The sequence below is a fragment of the Acomys minous genome (assembly GCF_964271855.1).
Source record: "Acomys minous genome assembly, chromosome: 15".
In the NCBI taxonomy this organism is placed as follows: domain Eukaryota; kingdom Metazoa; phylum Chordata; class Mammalia; order Rodentia; family Muridae; genus Acomys; species Acomys minous.
In genome coordinates, this window is record NC_140497.1 from 73,139,157 (window position 1) to 73,160,412 (window position 21,256).

The following is a 21,256-nucleotide window of genomic DNA, read 5'->3' on the forward strand; positions in this document are numbered from 1 at the left end:
GGGACACGCTCTCACCCCAGCAAGGTATTAGTGAGGCGGTGGAGGTAAGTAATTCTGCTTGGTTTTTGGTCTCAGAGCCCAGGTGGACTACTTCCTGCAACTTCCACTTTTGCCTCCTAAGTGCCAGTCCAGCTAAAGTCTTAAGCTCCTAATTTGACACTGGTAAAATGGTCAACAAATACTGGCCCCCCGCCCCCCCCCCACCCCCCCCACCCCCGCCCCCGAGGGTGTCTTATAATTGTTTTAGAGTTCAGGTGGGGGAAAAAAGGCCCTAGGCCCTGGAGAGAGTGTTTGACATCCTCCTTACCACCTGCCATTTGGAGTCTTTTAGAGCCCAGGTGGGAAAGGGCCCTAGGCTGTCACAGCAAACCCAGAAATCAGTCAAGAGGCTTCTTTTGTGGAGGCATCTTCTCAGTGAAGTCTTCATGCTACGTAGCTAAGCCACAGCTGTTCCTTAAAGCTCTATATCCTAACATGGGACTTAGCTACTTAATCTTCTGGCTTGCTGTCCTGCTAACATCAACTATATATGCAGAAGTTTTTCAGACCCTGTGACCCTGGGACTTTGTCAACCTCCCAGCACCACTCGAGCTTAGAACACGAGTGGGAAAGTTTCTCCCTCGCTGGCTGTCGCCAGTGCTGGATTCCCACTTCCTCCTGGCTGCTATCTGCTGGGGTTTGGGGTAGTAACCTCCCGCCCGCCTCCACCCACAGCCCGACCGTGACGTCACGGGCGGTGGCTCCAGCGGGCCTATAAAGCAGCAGGTACTCGCTGCACCCTCGGCCCCGCTCGCTCTGCTGCTCCTTCCTGACCTACGACCGCCGCCCCGACGTCGACATCCTGAACCGAGCCCGAGGCGCTGGCCGCTCCCGCCGCCCGGAGCCCGGCGGGCTGGGCTTCCCCGCGCCGGCGCTTTGCCGCTGCTCCGCGAACCCGCTGCTCCTGCTGCCCGGAGCCGCCGTCGTGTTGCCTCAGAGACCCGGACGCCGTCGGACCGCGGGACCAATGAGAGCTCCGCTGCCACTGTGGGCGCTCCCGGTGCTATTGCTGCTGATCATAGGCTCAGGTGAGCGTTGGCAGTCTCCAGCAGCCGCCTGGGCTGTCACTCCTTGAGTACCTTTTGACACCCGGAAATTTGTCCGACAGGCAGGGGATTGGTGGTAGAGTGGATCCCCTTAGCTCCCTCCCCTGAAGTTGCTCATGCTAGGAGGGCAAGAAAAGCAGATGGGATTCTCTAGCATGACCCAAGGATCAGGCTGCTGGAGAATACCTACACTAAACTTCAGCTGATGGAGACCCAAGAGGTCATTTTAGCCCAGCCTTTCCTTTGACACCTAAGGAAACCGAAGTCCAGACGGGAGAAGTAATTTCCACAAAAGTCTCCTCCTTCCAGGAGGACTTGAGGAGGGTTCTTTTATCTTCTCACTCCATTCTTCTATCTAGTAATTTTATTTTTACCTTCCTAAAGCAGACTCAAAGCAGGAGAGAGAGAGAGAGAGAGAGAGAGAGAGAGAGAGAGAGAGAGAGATTGACAGCACTGCTACTGCCAATGCAGTTTTGAGCGAATTTTAAAAATCAAAGAGAAATCAAGGACTGGTACTCAGGGCTCCCCAAAAGTTACTGGGTGCTGAACTTTTTCTCTATGTGATAATAATAATAATGGATAAAGACAATGAAAAGTAGTTGCTTTGGCAGTCCCTTTTGCATTTTATGTACAGATTTAACAGCAGTTGTAAACAAGTGTTAAAATGTATCAGCCTCTCCCTACCCCCCCACCCCCACCACAACCTGACACCCCGCCCCTTTAAAAGGAGGCAGGAGAGCCTAGGGACAAACACAAGCAAATCAGACCTGAAGGGAGAGGCTACTTAAGACATCACCTGTTAAGAGATTCTACTGCCTTGACTTGGCAGGACTTTTTGAACGGTGGAAATTAACGTAGGCTATCTGTGGAAAGGAAAATCCAGATGAAAGAAACTCTGTAAGTGGAGCAGCTGAGTTTGTCTCTTGGCCAGCTGTGAAGTTGCTTTTGTGAGTGACTCAGTCAAAAAACAAAACAAAACAAAACCCGATAACACATGTCCAATGGCTACTGTGATACTTTGATATGAGGAGACACACAGGTCTACCAGACTGTGCTCGCTTAGCGAGACCAACGCAGTCAGGCTCATCTCTTAAGTCTCTCTCCCCTGCAGGCCACTATGCAGCTGGGCTGGAGCTCAATGACACCACCTCTGGAAAAGGAGGACCATTTTTGAGGGACCACAATGCTGGTGGACTTGCGGTTTCTGCAGGAAGCGAGGTCTCTACAGTCAGTGAAATGCCTTCTGGCAGTGAACTCTCCACTGAGGACGATGACTACTCAGACGAGTATGATAATGAGCCTCAAATACCCGGCTACGTTATAGATGATTCAGTCAGAGGTGAGTGGAGGAGATGAAAATGTCTGTGAGATGTGGTTGTATCTGAGCAAAGAGGTGCGACTGTTGCATATCCCCCTTAAGAGCTATGTGTAGGTTGCATCTTATAGGTCCAAGGCATTAACTTAAGTCTTATGAGTATGTCTGACTTTTGCGACTCTGGTCCTGGGAACAAGTAGTTGAGTCAGAATTCGATCCTCAATCCGCTTGGTTCCGAGGACTGTGTTCTTTCCCAATGCACCACATGGGCCTCCGTTCTGGGAGTGGAGATAGTCATTAACCATTCCTGTGGGCCTTGGAGAGTCCCCTCCCCCACCCTACCTGTCTTCAAAGAATTGCATTTTAACACAAACAAGGGAACAGTTAGAAATGATAACCACCGACCTCTGGAAATGTTAAAGGAGTACATGTAGATTTTATTTTTATCCAAACTAGTCACCCAAGGTTTTTTTTCCCTTTTGCTCTTGTCAGACAGATCTTTTAAAAATATATACCTTTTCTTTGAAATGAGATTGAGAGAGAGAGAGAGAGAGAGAGAGAGAGAGAGAGAGAGAGAGAGAGAGAGACTTAGGGGAGGGGAGGGGAGTAGGGGGGAAGTGGGAGGAAGGGAGGAATGGGAGGATACATGGGATGGGCTAACAACTGAGATGTAATATGAATAAATTAATTAAAAAATATATTTAAAAAAAAAAGGAAAAGCTCACTACCCTCATTTCACTTCACATTTCGAGGGAAGAAGAGAGCAGTTGTAGTCAGATCTAGGAGCATCTATCTGCCTCGGAGGCAGGCAAGGTGATCTCAGAGTTCTTTAAGGTCCCTTAAGGCTTTCCTAGCAGCTTCCCATACTCTTCCTCTTTTGGAGTCTCCCAGAGCTGAGGAAGAGTGAGTGAGGGACAGGGACCTAGACTGGGGTAAGCGACAGAAAGACATGCCTCAGTGAGCTTTCTGCTTCACTGCCTTGCTTCTGATTCTGCTTCTTGTTGTTAATGGAAGTAGAGGAAAAGAGGATTAGATTGGACCATCAAGGTGTCCAGCATCCCGTCTCTTAAAAACATGGGAGGTTATTAACACTTCTGGAGGTCAAATAAATTGTTAGTGGAGCAAGTGGCTAGTGCTTAGAATCGCTGCTCGGTGTACTAAGCTGAGACTGTTGGTTGAACGCATCTGAACGGCTGTTTGCTAATACTCATGGGGTGTTCTGTCCGTTACAACTCTTCAGCACTGGAGCCTGATATTTGGCTTGGACTTCATCTACCTCATAATGTGTAGCGATATTCATTTCAAACAGGTCCCCTAAGGGGCTTATTCTAACTTGCACTTTATAATAATCAGAAGAAAGTCTCTGTATAAAACACGGCATGGCTGCTTATTTAACATTACTTCCAACTCGGCTTTTGTTAATGCAATTAGAGTCACCCACTAAAACCATTCCTCATATTTGTCCTGTTCTTAAGACAGACACCTTATCTTTGTCACCCCTGTTAGCCTTCTGTTAACATTTCTGCTGTGTTCTGGGTGATGGGTGCTTGCAAAGCCTTTGGGACTAGTGGTGTTTTCTCTTCTCAGTGCTCTCTGTTTGCTAAATACTCTGCCATACACACCTCTTCAAGGATCAACACAACAGAGTGCACAGTATTAAACAAGTCAGTCCTTTGCCTCTCTGTCTTTTAGCATGTAATTAACTACACCTTTTGTAGTCCGAAGAATCTAGATCTGATAAGTTGAGGTGACGGTCTGAAGCATCAGGGACAGGTATTTCAGCACTATTTTAAATAGATTGAACACAAAAACGAGTGCCTCCCAAAAGGTATTTGTTATTTTTTAAAATTTTTACTTTTTACATAATTTATTCAGATTACACCCCAATTGTTATTTCCCCCACATGTATTTTCCCATTCTCCCCTCCCTCCCTTTTCCACTCTATTCCGATCTCCTAGACCTGTGACAGAAGGGGACCTCCTCCGTCACCATATAATCACAGCCTATCAGGTCTAATCCAATCCGGATAGCCTGTTTCCCCTTCCTCTGAGTGCCACCAGGCTTCCCCACCAAGGAGAAATGGTCAAATAGGGGACACCAGAATTCATGTCAGAGGCAGTCCCCACTTTCCCCACAACCATGGAGAATGTCATTATTATTTTCAGTAGTAAGTATTTTCCAGCTTTCTCTGCCCTCAAGTAGTGCCCACTAGCTTCCAGCTTAAGATTGTGAGCCTGAGACACGTGTAGGGAAGTAAAATCAGCCAATTTGTCTCACACCACATCTTAATCAATGGCATTACCTTTCTTAAAATGACAATGATATAATGGGAAAACAAACCTACAAGACAGGTTTACACATGCCAGCACTGTGGTTTCCAGCTGCTTGTCCTAGGACATGTTTCTGATCTTTACTGAGCTATTTATTTACCTCTACGTCATGTGAGGTACAGTACAGTACATCTAAATATCCATACGTAGGTCAAATAAAGTGGCTTGTGACAAGGATTGCTAAGGTACTTTCTGATGTAGATATTCTTTGCAGGTTTGGCGTGTGTGTCTCATATGAAGTAATGATGCAAAGGTAGTTCTCGGGACTGTGACTTCTGTGGCTCCTGTACTGCAAATAACTTTGATGATGAAAAGAGAATGTTGACAGTCTGACCTGAACTTGTCACACTTCTTTTTCTCCAGTTGAACAGGTCATTAAGCCCAAGAAAAACAAGACAGAAGGAGAAAAGACCTCGGAAAAACCCAAAAGAAAGAAAAAGGGAGGCAAAAGTGGAAAAGGTAGAAGAAATAAAAAGAAGAAGAAGAAGAATCCGTGTACTGCCGAGTTTCAGAATTATTGCATCCATGGTGAATGCAAATACATCGAGGATCTGGAAAGGGTGACGTGCAAGTAGGTTTAGCACAACATTAAATTCCCAATTTCCTACTCTATGTCTGGAACTCCCACCTACAGAAAAACCATTGACTTTTCCAGCGTGTAAACCAAGGACCAGAAATACATAGGCTTTGTGAGCCAACATTATGTCTGTACACCCGATTAAAATGCCAGCTCGTAAAACTAGAAAAAAAGGTTCTTAGCTTGAAGGCTGAATGAAAACAGTAGGGCAAACAGGCTGTAGTTTTTAACTACTGGAGTCAAAGCATCATTTTATTATATAATATGTGTGTGTGTGTGTGTGTGTGTGTGTGTGTACATACATATGCCCATACATTTATTTTAAGCCTTAAAATAAAAAAGAACCTTTAAGTATTTATCACAGAACCTTTTGTGTTGTTCCACTGTCCCCAAACCCTCCCAACCCACTAACACTAAACTAGATGACAGTGGAATGTATTAACTGTGATAGCAGACACTGAAGTCATCAGTCGGTCCTAAAGGAACACAAAGAGTGACTCACCGTGTCTTTTTGGACTGTCACACTCACACCCAAACTAATCCCAACTTGTTCTTAGAGATCTTTGGCTAGAAGAATGCGTTCCACTGTCTCATGACTTTGCAGTACGGGCAATGATGTGGCCTTCCTAAATGAAATTAAGCCATGGCTTGCTTCGTTAAGTAGTAAGCTAGAGACATACATAGGGGACCTTCCCAGCAATTATATTTATGAAATGTGTGTTACAGATGTCACCATGATTACTTCGGTGAACGGTGTGGAGGAAAATCCATGAAGACTCACAGCGGGGATGACAGTGACCTGTCTAAGATCACGTTGGCAGCCGTAACTATCTTCATCTCTGTCGTCAGCCTCGCAGCTATTGGCATTGCTATCGCAGTCCGGTAAGTACAGCACGAATTGAGAATTTAACTCTTGTCAATACTTCCATCAGGCGCTACGGTCGTATTTTACAAGAGTTATTTTGTGGCATGTGAACCACGAGCAGAACAGAATAAAAAAACTATATCACCTTGACTACCACTGAAATGACGTTCAAAGCCATCTTTCAGACACAGAATGGTTTTTAGCTTCAAAAAAAAAATTGATATTTTGATCACGTTATATTTTGATGATGGTTATTTCTGAGACTCAGAAAGTGCTAGCATCTTCTGTGAATATTTTTAAACTTAAGTGTAAAACTTCTCAGAAACTAATTACAATAATATTAAGCTTATGGGCACTAAACATGCTTCCTTGCCATTAAAATCAAAAGCAAATAAACACCAGCACCACCACAACCACCCCAGTCTTACGCAGAGTTCTGCGCTTATTAACATGAAGGCATGGTTGCTGGTTGCTTTACAGTTTCGACCTATTTTTGTGCTCATCGAGAGTGTAATAGTGTGGGAACGTAATTGAGAAACAAAGCGAAGTATTTCCTCCCGGTGGCATGGCGTAGGCAGCAAGGACAAACTCTGTTACTGTGGTCCTCCCACAGCATCTTCCCATCCTCCCTGGGCAACAGCAGATCCCACGCCTCGCTTCAGGACCAAAGAATGCCCACACTACACTGTTGTAGGTCTTAGGCACTGAGGGGTGCATCAGGATGGTATTGTCTGTCAGTCAAAAGCCAGTGGGTAGGGGAAGCCGGAGGAGGGCCTGCATGGCTACAGGATGACTCACTGTTACCAGGGCTTGAAGAAGCGGTGGATTCATTATTCTAATTTTAGGTCTTGGTAAGTTACTTTCAACAACTGGATCATGTACATGACCCCTCACATCGGTGATACAGGACTTTTCTGCTGCCATTGTTTACTGCAATCTTAAATTCAAATCAGATAGCAATAAAATGACACATCAAAGTTGGGTTTTTATTTATTTATTTATTATTTTTTTTGTGTGTGCTCATGAAGTTTGCTGCTGTGTAATTTAAATGTGTTTTGCACACCTGGAGTTCCTTCCAGTGCCTCCAGCCAGGCATGCAAATGTAGTTAGGAAGATGACATGAAGAGAAAAGAAAAGGAAAGGAAAGGAAAGGAAAGGAAAGGAAAGAAAGAAAAGGAATGTGAGCTAAGTGAACTTGTAGTTTTTCAGCTTTTAATATGCTCTAGGCCTCTGGAAGAATGTGGAATAATTAGTTTTATGTTGGTACTCTTTTCTTTGTGGCAGTGCTGGGGATTGAACTCAGAACCTCAGACAGGCTGGTCAAGTACTTAGAGGCAGAGCTACATAACATCTCTAGGTACTTTTACTTTCTGAGGCAGGATCCAACTTTGCCAGGCTCTCCTTGAATTTTGATCGCCTGTCTTGGCCTAGGATTATAGGCCTGTGCTACCAGGCCCAGCTCAATTCTGTCACTTTTAAGAAGTGACTTTTTTTTTTCCTGTTTTCTCTCAAATTCTTATTGCCTGTAAAACATAATCAACAATAATCTTAACCCACAATTACTGAAATTTTTTGATAATCGACATGAATATTTTTCTTTAAACGTGACAAAATTCTTTGGGATTTAGCAGTACTCTATGGTGGACTAACTCAGGAGTCACTGAAAATAACAGACAGCATCCCTGAAATTTTATGCTATGGGGTCTTAAAAAAATAGACTGCAGTGATAAATAAAATTAGAAGTAAGCATTTATGTTTGGAAACAAACAAAACACAAATTGTCTTGTAAACAGTTCTTAAAAGTCAAATAATTTAAATTCACTTGGTAGAAGTTTTAAATTTATTCCTATAGGCTCAGCTATACGTGTGGAGGACTTTTATTGTACACCATCGCCTCCAACACTTAGTTATTCATGCCAGCTCCACACTGTGTGAAAGTTTGCACTTGTATTTTAATGTGCTGGAAATGTGTTTACCTAGTGGCAGGACGATTGTACCCCTGAGCAAGAATATTGGCAAGCTTTGGCAGTTGGGTTTGGGTTTCGGTTTGGTGCAACCAACTAACGTGTGGTGGCTGTCTATACAAAGCCACAGGAAGAAGTCCTCACTCTCATGAAAACCCCCATTGCGCGGGTGGGTAGGACTTGCTAACAGTGGCATTCTGTGTTCTCCAAAGGCTTCGGAAACGACACTTAAGGAAATATGAAGGAGAAGCAGAGGAAAGAAGGACGCTTCGACAAGAAACTGGGAACGTGCGTGCCATCGCCTAGCTGAAGACAATGCAGGTTTGGGCTTTAAAAGTTCAGCTCCCAGTTAGATGCTATAATTTTGAAAACCAGAAACACTTATGTCGAGGCAAAGGAGGAAATGTAGCCTTATTTATGAATGAGCGCATATGGCTGTTTTAGGGAAATGTTATTTTTTGGAGGAAGATCGCCTTTGGTTTTGTAGAGGGGATGTAGAGGTGGGGAACTCCAGTTTTGTTCTCAAAGAACATAACGCTTAATAGATGGAGGGAAACTATAAGAAGTCAAAGTACTGAGGGAAGTAAAATATGTGTAGTAAGAAAGAAACTGATGGGATGGGAGGGAAAACATTCCAAAAAAAATGGGAGAAATCGGCTGGATGCGCTTAGGAGCTGAGAAAGGTCATGTACCCAACATGACCTTGTGCGTTGGGAAGAACTTGAAAGCTGGGAGAGCAATTATGAAGATTGGCAATACTGAGAGGTGAACAGGTCACTTTAGAAACAGAAATGGCCTGGTTCCAGTGACTGTTGGATGAAACAAAACAGTAATGACAGGGTGGAGGGCCAAGGCTAGCTTATCACATGAAAAAAGAGGAAGTGTGACAAGAGTGTGAATGTTCCTTTAAAGAAATGAAGGGGCACACACTTGAGAGACGTTTGGTATACATCTATAGTTTCATTTTTAAGTAGGAAGACGTAAGCATGTCGTAGGTAAAAGGCACATGATAAAGAGTTAATGAAGAAGATGTTAAGGGAAGTGGGGGCTGGGTAGGGAGAGGGACACAATGAAAATTGGTCCAGTCCAAAAAAAAAAAAAATCATATCTTCAGACATTTAGGAAAGATAATGTTGTATTCCTAACTTACTGGAGTTAATAGTTCCATGAGATGATTGTTAAATATAAATTCTAATATGTACCCTAAGTCTACCCAATTGGAGGTTTTATTTTTAATAAGCATTCCAAATGGTTATAACTCATGAAATGGGTAACTGTGCATAACTCACGAAATGTGTAACTCTGCATGCCAATGTTATACTCAATATTCATTAAACCTTAGAAATAAAATGCATCAGCTTACTGTACTTAGGCTAAGACTCAATGCATGAGTAAAGATGGGGTAGGATATAAATATGCTGTGTGGGCATGTGGTGGCTGCCTATTAGCTGGTAGCTACTATTATTATACCCCTGGTACTAATTATCCTAAATTAACTGTATATCATAAATACAGAGACACATAATCTTAGGTTTTCATTTTTTCTAACAGCGTGTATTTGGTTGGGAAAACTATTTTTTCTTGACTACAGTTGCTTTTTTATTAAGCAGGATTGTAAATGGCATGGGCGTTTGTAGTTTCCCATTTTCTAAGAAGGAGTGAAAGATGGAGTCAAGCAAAAGTGGCGGTTTTCTTTGAGAATAGTTAGTGTGTCTCCTAGGGCATCCCAGGAAAAATAAAAAAGGTGACAGAAATCCTAACTCTTAGAAAATTTCTTAAAGCCACGTTGGACGTCAACTTATCTCTGACATTTTTCTGTCCTCCCAGGATAACAGCGGAGTCACTGCCCAAGTCTCACCCGAAGTGACGCATTGGTCCTCCTTTTCCGTGAAGGAAGCGGAGCCTTCTGATGGCTTCAGACTTTCAGTTGTCACTTTTCATGAGAGTCTTATTTCTTCTGTACATAAAGAGATGCGTAGAGATAAAGTATTTTTTCATGTTGTAAATAATTTATTTAATATTTAAATGTTATTTATTTTATAGCTCATTAAAAATTTTTTTTAAAAAAACAGATTGCGTTTGAGTTCGAATATCAGTTTTGAAGTCTCAATACTTCAGGGCACTTTTCTCCTGACATTTGGTCCATCATTTACAGATCTTCCCTCCTCCTCTCTTTACTGTTTTTTTGAAAAGGGTCTCATTGTGTAAAAATGTAAAAATTCTCCTGCTTATAGGAACTAATGACTGCACCTAGCTTTAAACAATACCCTTAAGGGGAAAACTTTAGTTTCTTACTCCTCCCACAAATGCTAGTAATTTTGATAATAGTAATTCCAAACTAACCTTTCCCATTCACTGTAAGACATATTAAATTATGTAAATCTCTCTCTCTCTCTCTCTCTCTCTCTCTCTCTCTCTATCTATCTATCTATCTATCTCTCTCTCTCACACACACACACACTATGTTGTTTATTCTTAGTATTCATTGCTGTGATCCGCATAGACAAAGAGACAAGAATAGCTTGAATATCAAAAGTCAGATTTCAAGAGAATCAGGAAGGATTTGAAAAAAAGACTTCCAATCCTAGTGCTGTGCATATTCATGAAACCCGAACACCCTTCTCTCCCTCCACTTGCTAGGGTTCTCTCATAGTACATGCGTGTGCTTGTTTAGTGGCTGCTCTTTCATGAACATTAAAGCAATGGGACCATAGTCTAGGTCTTGCCTCGTAGGCCAAGTAGTATGCATACAGAATCAAAGAACCTTTACAATGGGGGAGAGGGGAGTGCAGCTTGAGAAAAACACAAGCACAAAAGCAGCAATCACATTGAGTTTCGTGAATAGAGGCGCCGTCAGCATCAATGCTTTATCTGCCTGATGTGCCAGCAAATTCTTGCCCATTGAACCCAGAGCCATTGGGTCCTAGCCTCAGGCATACATACCATTTAAGATTGTCTGAATACTCAGATACCCTCTCACCTCCTAGGCTGCTGATCTGAATGGGCTGGACTGAATTATGGGGTCTGTATCTGTAAAAGGTCCTTAAATGTTTCATATATATAGCCACGTTGGACCTTTGGTTCACTTCTGTTGAACATCTTCAGCATACATTTGTCTTAGTCTTATTCATTAACTATGCACTACAGCTGGTTCCAGTGCAGTGCTAGGGATGCAAGACAGCAAAGACCTGACTGACACATTCACTACAACCCCTGGAGAGAGAGAGAGAGAGAGAGAGAGAGAGAGAGAGAGAGAGAGAGAGAGAGAGAGAGAGAGAGAGAATGTGTGTGTGTGTGTCCTGTCAATGCAGCTTCAGAAACAACTAGCTGAGGCATGCCCAAGGAATCCATTAGAGCCTAGGAGCTCTCACCCAGCCCAGTTTGGAGGAGTCAGGGGAGCTCTTCCTCCAGAGATACTACCTGGGGTTGTCCTTGAAAGATGAATAGGAGCTATGCTATAGGCATCATCTACAACAACAACAAAGAAATGACAGTCACCAAACAGCATGTGCTGACAAAGAACATAGCTCACCATTGAAACAGTAGTTAAAAGAGATCTACAGAAGGCGAGGGTGGTGAAGACAGACATGAAGGACCTTTAACTTGAGCTAAGATGTGGAACACAACTGGGCAGGAATTAGAGGTGATTAGCAATCCAGATTGGCATCAAGCTGCTGTCTTGGCAAGAGACCGCTCCAAAGCCCAAGGTCAGATGACTGGCTTAGAAGGCAGTTAAAATATTCTATGTGAAAAATTAATGTCTACAGCTGAGAAGAGAAATTTGATAGAGATTTCAAGTCTTATTTATTTAGAGTAAATATAAAATCAAGAGTATTCATTATTAAAAAAAAACTAGCTGAAGGTAATGAGGTGGTTAAGGAAAGAAGAAATGATCCTAAAGTGATCTCTATGATTCCAGATGTAGAGGTTAGGTAGTCAAGACTCCTTGAGTTAAAAAGTAGAGAATTCCCTGGAGTGGCTTCTAAGTTTGTCAGAGTAGAAGCATGCATTTTGTGGACCCCTGACTGAAGAATGTGCCTTTTCAGTGAGTCTCTAGTCTCCTCTACTGCTTCTTCTACAGTCAAGGTGCTTGTTGGGCAGAGAGGATTCTGTCAGCTTAGGAAGTTGGCAAGGTATGTTATTTTTAGCACCTTCACGCATATATAAGATATTTAAGTAACCTACTTATTGCTTGAAGACCTAAATAAGGTGAATTTCTACTTGTGTCTCCTCCATAAAAAGTACCCAATAATCTCTTAAGAGATGACTGATCTCTTATTTGTGATGTACACACACTGAAAGGTAAACACCGAAGAAGATACATCAGCCTGATAAATCTTAGAGATACACAATTAAAGCTGGATGGTCCTCTTTAGCTAAAATAGTGACTCCACTCTCTGAAAAAGCTGCCATTCAATTAACTAGATAACATCTACATGCACGTTTTGCTCAAGAGAAAGGCAATTTATGAAGTACTCTTGGCTTAGGTTGGAATATTAGCATTCCTTCTTGGAGTGAAAGCCTACTAATTCCAAGATTCAATAGAGAATATATCCATTGCTTCCATCCATAGCCACAGAGCTAAGTCAAGGGCTAAGTCTAGTTTAGATGAAGTAAGGAACAAAATCCTGCAGTGATTTCTGCCTTGTTACTGAGTGTCTCCAGCATAAGACACTATGGGAGACAAGTATGATATCAGCTAGGTCCTATGAGCACTTCACAGCTGATAAGCTCCCTAATTCCTTATGTTGTACGTGTGTGTGTGTGTGTGTGTGTGTGTGTGTGTGTGTGTGTGTATACATATACACACATAAAGTAAATAGTTCAAAAATCATGAAATTCTTTAGAACTTACTTCACTCACATTGGTCTTCCTCTGGCACAAGTGTCTCCATCTTTGACTTTGACTGGGCCCCAGGTAGATAAATTTCCCCTACTATTATAATCTCTAAATACTTTTGAACATTTAAATTAAGTTCTTATTCTTGTAATCTCTTAGATAATACTCCTCCTACCAGTGGTTTATAAAATTCAGTTCCAAGGGCAGGGATGGAATCTCTCCTACAGATCAATGAATATTATTTGACAAATGAACAGCTAAGTGATATCAGCTCATTTCTTCTTAAAATTATCATCATTCCCAAAAGCATTTTGCCCGCAGGAGAATAGTGTGGAAGCTTAAATAATAATGTCTATATTCCTTAATAAAAATCCTATTATGGGTCATGACTAACAATAATTTCCCAATGGACCTAAGAGTTTGTGAAATTATACACAATTTTCCATCAGTTTTCATGGATCTTAAATAGTTGTTCACCCAAGGAGAAGTCTCTATGATCTGCAATGGTCTTTGATCCTAGAACTGTTCCTTCCATTCATGTTAGCCAGGAACTTTTATTAACATGAAACACACGTGTGCCTCATGGAATGCATTGTGACACATGAATTTTGGGTTGAGGATGGGATTTTCTTATTATAGTCAGGGAAAGTGTTTAGGTATAAAATCTACTTATAGTTTAAGATCTAGGGGGACGTCACATATTTTTCTAAGCTTTATAAAAGTATATCCAGAACCTATGGAAGAGTTCAAACTTTGTAACACATCAACAGTTACTCCTGTAAGGTTAAATAAAATAAGAGGAGGAGGGTTAGGGAGATGACTCGGTGTGTAAAGTGCTTGCCATATAAGTGTGGATCTGAGCTTACACCCCTAGTAATCATAAAATCTGTAAATGCAGCACACATCTAGATACCAGCCCTGGAGGACCAAGTCGGGCAGATCCCTGGTGCTTAATAACTAGACAGTTTAGACTAATGAGTGGGATTCAGGTTCAGTGAGAAACCCTGTCTCAAAGAACCAGGTGGAGAAGAATAGACCAGTGACAACCTATGCCTCTACATGCATGCATAGACACATGTACATGAACAAGCATATCCCTTTGCACACAGACATACATGCCATAAGGATACCCATTGTAACTGCTATAATATAGAAAGAAGATTAATATAAGACATGTAAGATTTTGTGGAAAAGAGACTGACCTCACAGAATTAAAACACCAATTACAATAACATCATAGAATTTTATGACATTTCCAGATACAAAATTTCTAATTTTTTCTACAATGGTAAATTAGCTCAATATGAAATTAAAACCACAAAAAACATTAATAATAATAATAATAATAATAATAATAATAATAATAATAATAATAATAATAACAACAAATGGTAATTGACATTGTTTAAATTTTTATCTGTAAAGAGATAAACTATCTCCTGTAAGTAATCTTTAAATTTAATAAAATATTACTTAATAAAATTGCAATGGTACTTTTTAGAAAGTTAAAAAACTTCTAGAGAGGTGCACTAGGCATAAGCTCCAAACCCACTGTCCCCCATCCCAAGCAGTATTTGGTTTGGCACTGTCACCACCCACTCTTTACCTGCCTGGCCTATCATAGACACAGAAAGCAAATCCAGCAGAAGTGAGCAAGGCATAGACCCTACTCCCATTATCTGCCATCCCAAGGAAGCCTATGGGATGCCCTAGTGAGCAGCATTTGGCTTGGAGCCCTCTTTACCTGCTCCCCAACCAGCCTGGCCCACTTGGGACACAGACAGGGACCCCAGCAGAGGGAACACCACGCCTGCTAACACCAGAGACAACTGGGTAGCTAGAAGCCAGAGTAAGAACACAAGCAAAAAATTCAGGGCCATAAGATACCACCAGAATGCAAGAAAAATACTCTAAACCTGAGATTATGAAAATGATAGAGGCCTTAAAGTAGGAAAATAAGTCCCTAAAAGAAATACAGGAAAATACATTCAAACAGATGAAGGAATTGAATAAGCCCTTTAAAGAATTACAGGAAAATACAATCAAATGTGAGAAAGAAATGAATAAAACGGTTCAAGATCTAAAAATGGAATTAGAAGCAGTAAATAAAACACAATCTGAAGCAATCCTGGAGATGGAAAACCTTGGGAAGAGAACAGGAGCTGCAGACACAAGCATCACCAACAGAATACAAGAGATGGAAGAGAAAATCTCAAGTGTAGACTATACAGTGGAAGTACTCAAAACATCAGTCAAAGAAAATGTTAAAACTAAAAAGTTCCTGACACAAAGCATGCAAGAAACTGGGATACTATGAAAAGACCAAACCTAAGAATAATAAGAATAGAAGAAAGGGAAGACCACACCCCCCCAGCTCCAAGGCCCAGAAAATATTTTCAACAAAATTGTAGAAGAAAACTTCTCTCAGTGTCAACGCAGACTACTACATCCATCAAAACTTTCAATCACCACAGATGGAAAAAACAATATATTCCATGACAAAACCAAGTTTAATCAGTACCTATCAATAAATCCAGCCCTACGGAAGATATTAGAAGGAAAATTCGAACCCAAGGCAGCTAACTACATTGAGGAAAACACAGGAAATAAATAACTCCACATCTGCAAAACCAAAAGAAAGGAAACACACACTATCTCCATCACCATCAAAATAACAGGAACTAACAACTACTGGTCATTAATATCTCTCAACATCAATGGCATCAACTTCCCAACGAAGAGACAAAGGCTAAGAGAATGGATGCAAAAACAGGACCTATCATTCTGTTGCATACAAGAAACACACCTTAACAATAAAGATTAACATTACCTCAGAGTAAAAGGCTGGAAAAAGATATTCCAAGCAAAGGGACCCAAGAAGCAAGCTGAAGTAGCCATTCTAATATCTAATAAAATAGACTTTCAACCAAAATTAATCAAAAGAGATGGAGAAGGACACTTCATACTTATCAAAGGAAAAATACACCAAGGTATCAATTCTGAATATCTATGCCCCAAATGCAAGGGCACCCACATTCATAAAAGAAACATTACTAAAGCTTAAATCACACATCGAATCCCACACATTAATGGTGGGAGACTTAAACACTCCACCCTCACCAATGGACATCTCATCATTAAGATAGAAACTAAAAATAGAACTAATGAAACTAATAGACATCACGAGTCAAATGGTCCTAACGGCTATCTACAGAGCATTTCACCCAAACACGAGAGAACACACCTTCTTCTCAGCACCTCATGGAACCTTCTGTAAAATGGACTCAGCCACAAAGCAAGCCTCAACACATATAAGAAGATTTAAATGACCTGAAATTTAATCTGTTTGAGAGGAGAGTGAGTAGCAAAGACAGAATCTGTGAGGTGTGGAGAGGTCAGACCAGCAGCCCGCACCATCTCTTCCAAAGTTCAAGCAGCATTCATTCAATAAAACCAGCACACATGGCCAGGGGTGATGGCTAGCACATGCAGTCCCACCGCTGGACAAGCTGAGGCAGGAGACTCTCAGGCTGCAGGCAAGCCTCACCAACATAGTTAAACCTTGTCTTTAAAAGAAAAAAAAAACTCTCACCTGTTGCTAAAACTAGGAGAGTAAAAACATTAGGGCAGGTTAGTGTGGTAACTACTTACAGTTGTGGGAGGAATTGGGGGCAGTTATCTTCCTAAAGAAGTCGGTCTCGAATAACCTTCTAGTTATTCTTCTAGAAGCCCAGGTTTGTGTCAATCAGCTTCCCGCTCCTGCCACACACACACACAAAAAACTCTCAAAAAATAAGCGAAAACAACCACAACAAAACACCTCCATATAACCTGCTAATCAAGGAAAAAAGGCTTATTCTTGTTGGTAGTTTTGGAAGTTTTACTCCTTATCAATTGTTCCCTCTTGTTGTTTCTGTGGCAAGGCAGTACCTCATAGTGGTGAGTGAGCAACAGAGCAAGCCCTTCTCATCCAAGTAGGGATGATAAGAGAGAGATGGGAAGGGCCTGGACTGTATTTAGTCTTCCCTGTGGTATAACGCACTGACCTAAGATTTTACCCAAGGCCTCACTTCCTGTAGATCCCACAATGCAAAGAGTGTCATGGATTGGAGTCCATGCCTTTAATTAACACACAGGACTTTTGTGAGCCATCCAAATCACAGGAATATTTAATGCTGAAATTTAAGAAGGAAGAAAATAAAAGTCAATGACAGTTCCATCAAATAAACATATCACTTATATTTTGATGTGTATTATTTCAAATAGTTTATCAATATGTATCTGTATCTAAAATAACTATCACCCTACCTATTCCATTTAACAGCTATACATATGTTCATTTGCATATATAAATATATATATGATTTCCATATTATTAAATACCATTCTAAAATATAACTTTTAATGGCATAGTTCTTATTTGGTTAGGGACTGAATGCATGAAAGACTGGTTGGGTTCCATCTTTCCCATCATTACAGCTTCCTGAACTTTTTAATGTGGTTCTCTTTAGAGAAATCCAAATAAAGATAATTATTATCCTAAAAACGTACACTTTTTATTGTTTATAATCACAGTGTCCAGGGATTAGAGCATCTACAGATTAGCATCCAGATTAAAAGATTCCTAACAGGGCCTCTGTGCCTCCACTCTTTTTACAGTTCCTATGTAAAAAAAACTTTAGTGCTCTGGAAGGCTTGGTTCCAGGGAGCCATATGTAAATGGAACCTCTTTCATGAGAGGCCCGAATCTTTCGCTGGATTTGGGATGGATTGTTCCATGGAGCACACAAATAGTAGGTTTCTCTCCTCCTGGGAAGGCAGTTGGAGGGGGAAAAATGAGTGTGTTTCACAGCTGAATACCAAACACTGATGAAGAACAACAGAATGTTTGGTAAGGTAACAACGGGCTTGGCACTGAGGAACAAGAGAGCTTTTCTTGTGTGGTTGACGGTATCCAAAGTAAATGTCTGTGCAAAACTATAGGAACGTGCTAACAACTCAAAGACCAGGAGGACTGACTTGAAGTTGGGTCAGACCTAAGCAAAGGCTCGGAGACGTTCTAAGTCAATCAAGCAATCCTTTCTCTGTTTTTGTTTCTCCTTCCCACTGACTCTGTACTATTTCTTTCCAGCTAAGAATTCTTTTTTTCTTTTTCTTTTTTCTTTTACTTTTTTTCTCCTTTATTAATTTATTCTTGTTACATCTCAATGGTTATCCCATCCCTTGTATCCTCCCATTCTTCCCTCCCTCCCATTTTCCCCTTATTCCCCTCCCCTATGAATGTTCCTGAGGGGGATTTCCTCCCCCTGTATATGCTCATAGGGTATCAAGTCTCTTCTTGGTAACCTGCTGTCCTTCCTCTGAGTGCCACCAGGTCTATCCCTCCAGGGGACATGGTCAAAGGTGAGGCACCAGAGTATGTGAGAAAGTAATATCCCACTCTCCACTCTACTGTGGAGAGTGTTCTGTCCATTGGCTAGATCTGGGTAGGAGTTTAAAGTTTACCGCCTGTATTGCCCTTGGCTGGTGCCTTAGTTTGAGCGGGACCCCTGTGCCCAAATCTGCCTATCATAATGTTCTACTTCTAGGCTTCTAGGACCCTCTGGATCCTTCTACTTTGCCATTCTCCCATGCGTCTCTCATCTAGAGTCCCACTAGAATGTCCTCCCCTCTGTCTCAGTTTCCTGGTAAGTGAAGGCTTTCGTTACATCTTGACAATGAAGCAAGATGTTCCTCTATCCCCCAAATGGCAAAATGGGGTTCTTCAAGAAGAAAAAAGGATTATTTTTTTTAACACAAGAATTCTTGCATATTAGCCCAAGGAGCATGTCCCAAGAATTCTTGTGTTAAAAAAAATAATCCTTTTTTCTTCTTGAAGAACCCCATTTTGCCATTTGGGGGTTAAAGGAACATCTCACTTCATTGTCAAGATGTAAATAAGCAGTCATAACCCAGAGAAAACCGAAGAACCGTCATGTTACCCGCACAGATATACCATTTCTTGGAAGGCAGTTTTAGTATTGTATATGTCCATGCCTGTAACATGTACATTCAAACAACCTCATATGCAGCCATTGTAGACATATAAGAGACTATGCTGTACAGAATAGGACATCTTGTACCTCTATGATACTTACATATAGAGGAACAAGAGATATTGTTAAGGGCCTTACTCAGGGCACTGGATCTTAATGACGCCTCCATGCCATTCACGAAACCCTTGACCACTTAGCCCCTCTCCCTAGTAGCCAATTAATCTTTAGTTAATTAGAAGCATTCTGGGGTTCTAGATGGCCTGAAATCCGTGAACCCTTCATTTTCAGGTGCTTTTCTTAGTTGTCGCTCACCAGCCTGTCAGGTAACTCGGCAGCATGCCTAGTGGGTTTCCCAGCAGGATCACCTCAAGCACATGACTCCTTCCGTGTAGGCTCTTAAAGCCAGCCACCTCAGTGCTTGGGACAAAGTCTAGAGATGTGAATTCGAAGTTTTCAAATAACAGTGTTCGAGAAGAATCGTAATCAGTTGGCCCTTTGCCTGGAGAGAGATCACTGATGCAGAAAGTAAAGCACTCATGCCCCTGAGTCCTTCTATCACAGTGATGTCCGCCGCAACCCCAGGCCCAAAGCTCAAGTGCCCTGGTGGACTTTCAGTTCATCTCTGTCTTTAAAGAGCTGATGTGTGCTAAGAAGGGGCTCTTTAACCAGCTTGGGTTCTTTACTAGGGAGGCCTAGATATGCTGTACTGTTTTGTCTTTTCCGCTTTTTACGTCCATTTCTCTCCTTAGGCCCTTCCACCAAGAGAAACAATGCTATCTTGAGGATACCATGAACTCCATGAAAAAGAACGCAGGGCAGACCAAACAATGCTGATTCACATTTAGACGTGGTGAGTGATGAGGGCACTTGGAACCCGGCAAACAACCTTTGCCTCTCCCGATCCACTTGCATCATTTAACCTCTGTTCATCTGAAAGGCAGACTCTTGGGAGCAGGGACCTGAAGTTCACTTCTCACACCTGGGCACAGGGTGAGTTCGTTTATTTGAATGTAGAAAGAAACCTTACAGAAATGGAGTGAGTCTGTAGAGGAAGTCAGAGATAAAATTAGCTATTTTTTCCCGAAGGACAATTTCTGAAAGACATTCAAGTTAGAATTCCTAAATGTAGCTGAGGTGTGCCTTATGACAGTCTCCCACAGAAGGACACCAGAGGCTCTTAGCATAACTATTTATTTATTTACTTACTTATTTTTATTGTATATATTTGTATATACATTTGTGTGTGTGTGTGTGTGTGTGTGTGAGCTGTTGTATATAGGTGGAGGCCAGGGGTCAGTCTCTAGTCTTTTTCATGATCTCTCAATACTATATTCGTTGAGACAGGCTATCTCTGGGACTGGAGTTCATTGATTCTGCTATATCAGCCGTCCAGTAAATCCAAAGGAATGTCATTTCTTTACTTTTCCAGAGCTAGGATTACAGTTTTGTGCTAGGCTTGCTGCTGTGCACTTTTTAGGTGATTGCTGGTATTGAATTTAGGTCCCCACGTTTATATAGCAAGCACGTTACAGAATGAGCTAACCCTTCAGGCCCATACATTTTATTTTTAACATGCAAATGACCAGAGCCTTTCAGGTCTGTGTAAGAACATATGGTTTCTTCTAAAAACTTTTGTGGATATTTTTAAAATTAAAAATATGTGTATGTATGTGGGTATGTGCACATGAGTGCAGGTGCCTGTGAGGGGAGGGGGTTGCCAGAGGCATTGGACCTTCCCTGGGGCTGAGGTGACAAGTGGCTGTGAGCCACCCACATGGCTGCTATGAGTTGAACTTACGTTCTCCAGAAAAGAACACACTCTTAACCACAGGACTATCTATTCCACCCCTATATTGTCTATTTTATAAGGCTATTAAATATGATGGAAATAAATCCGGTATACTAACATAGTGTTATGTTTTTTTCAAGGTGAAAAACATTGCTACTTGACTTCTTTGGGTTCTGAAATGATGGACTCTTCCACTGCAGAGTTATTATGGTTGATAATAGAAATTTTGTCTCTGGATATGAGTTAATAGTGTGTACTGGACTCACTCTCTTGATATTAACAACCATAAAACTAAGAAGAAAGATGGCCATGCTGGTAGTACAAGACCCTAATCATTGACACCATAATCAAAATATGCTTTGCTGTCAGTATAGATTTCTGCACCATATAGCCAAGCACAAAAATAGAAACTAAATAGAGCATGGATGTCTAATGAGGAAGCTGAGGGTTGAGTAGA

At 41.5% G+C, this 21,256-nt stretch overlaps 1 protein-coding gene across 1 annotated transcript; it reads left to right on the forward strand.

The window, feature by feature from the left end:
* The first annotated feature begins 784 nt into the window (after positions 1 to 784).
* Positions 785 to 10,199, forward strand: AREG (amphiregulin). Its single transcript, XM_084760420.1, has 6 exons — positions 785 to 1,067; positions 2,197 to 2,424; positions 5,094 to 5,301; positions 6,034 to 6,189; positions 8,349 to 8,457; positions 9,964 to 10,199. The coding sequence occupies exons 1-5, from the start codon at positions 1,007 to 1,009 to the stop codon at positions 8,440 to 8,442; spliced, it is 747 nt and encodes a 248-aa protein (XP_084616546.1). The 5' UTR covers positions 785 to 1,006; the 3' UTR covers positions 8,443 to 8,457; positions 9,964 to 10,199.
* Positions 10,200 to 21,256: the final 11,057 nt, after the last annotated feature.

Bases quoted from the DNA above. Each gene is read 5' to 3' on its own strand.
- AREG (XM_084760420.1), top strand. From the start codon at position 1,007: ATGAGAGCTCCGCTGCCACTGTGGGCGCTCCCGGTGCTATTGCTGCTG. The intron at 1,068-2,196 runs GTGAGCGTTGGC...TCTCCCCTGCAG, and splicing joins GCTGCTGATCATAGGCTCAG to GCCACTATGCAGCTGGGCTG. The intron at 5,302-6,033 runs GTAGGTTTAGCA...TGTGTGTTACAG, and splicing joins CTGGAAAGGGTGACGTGCAA to ATGTCACCATGATTACTTCG.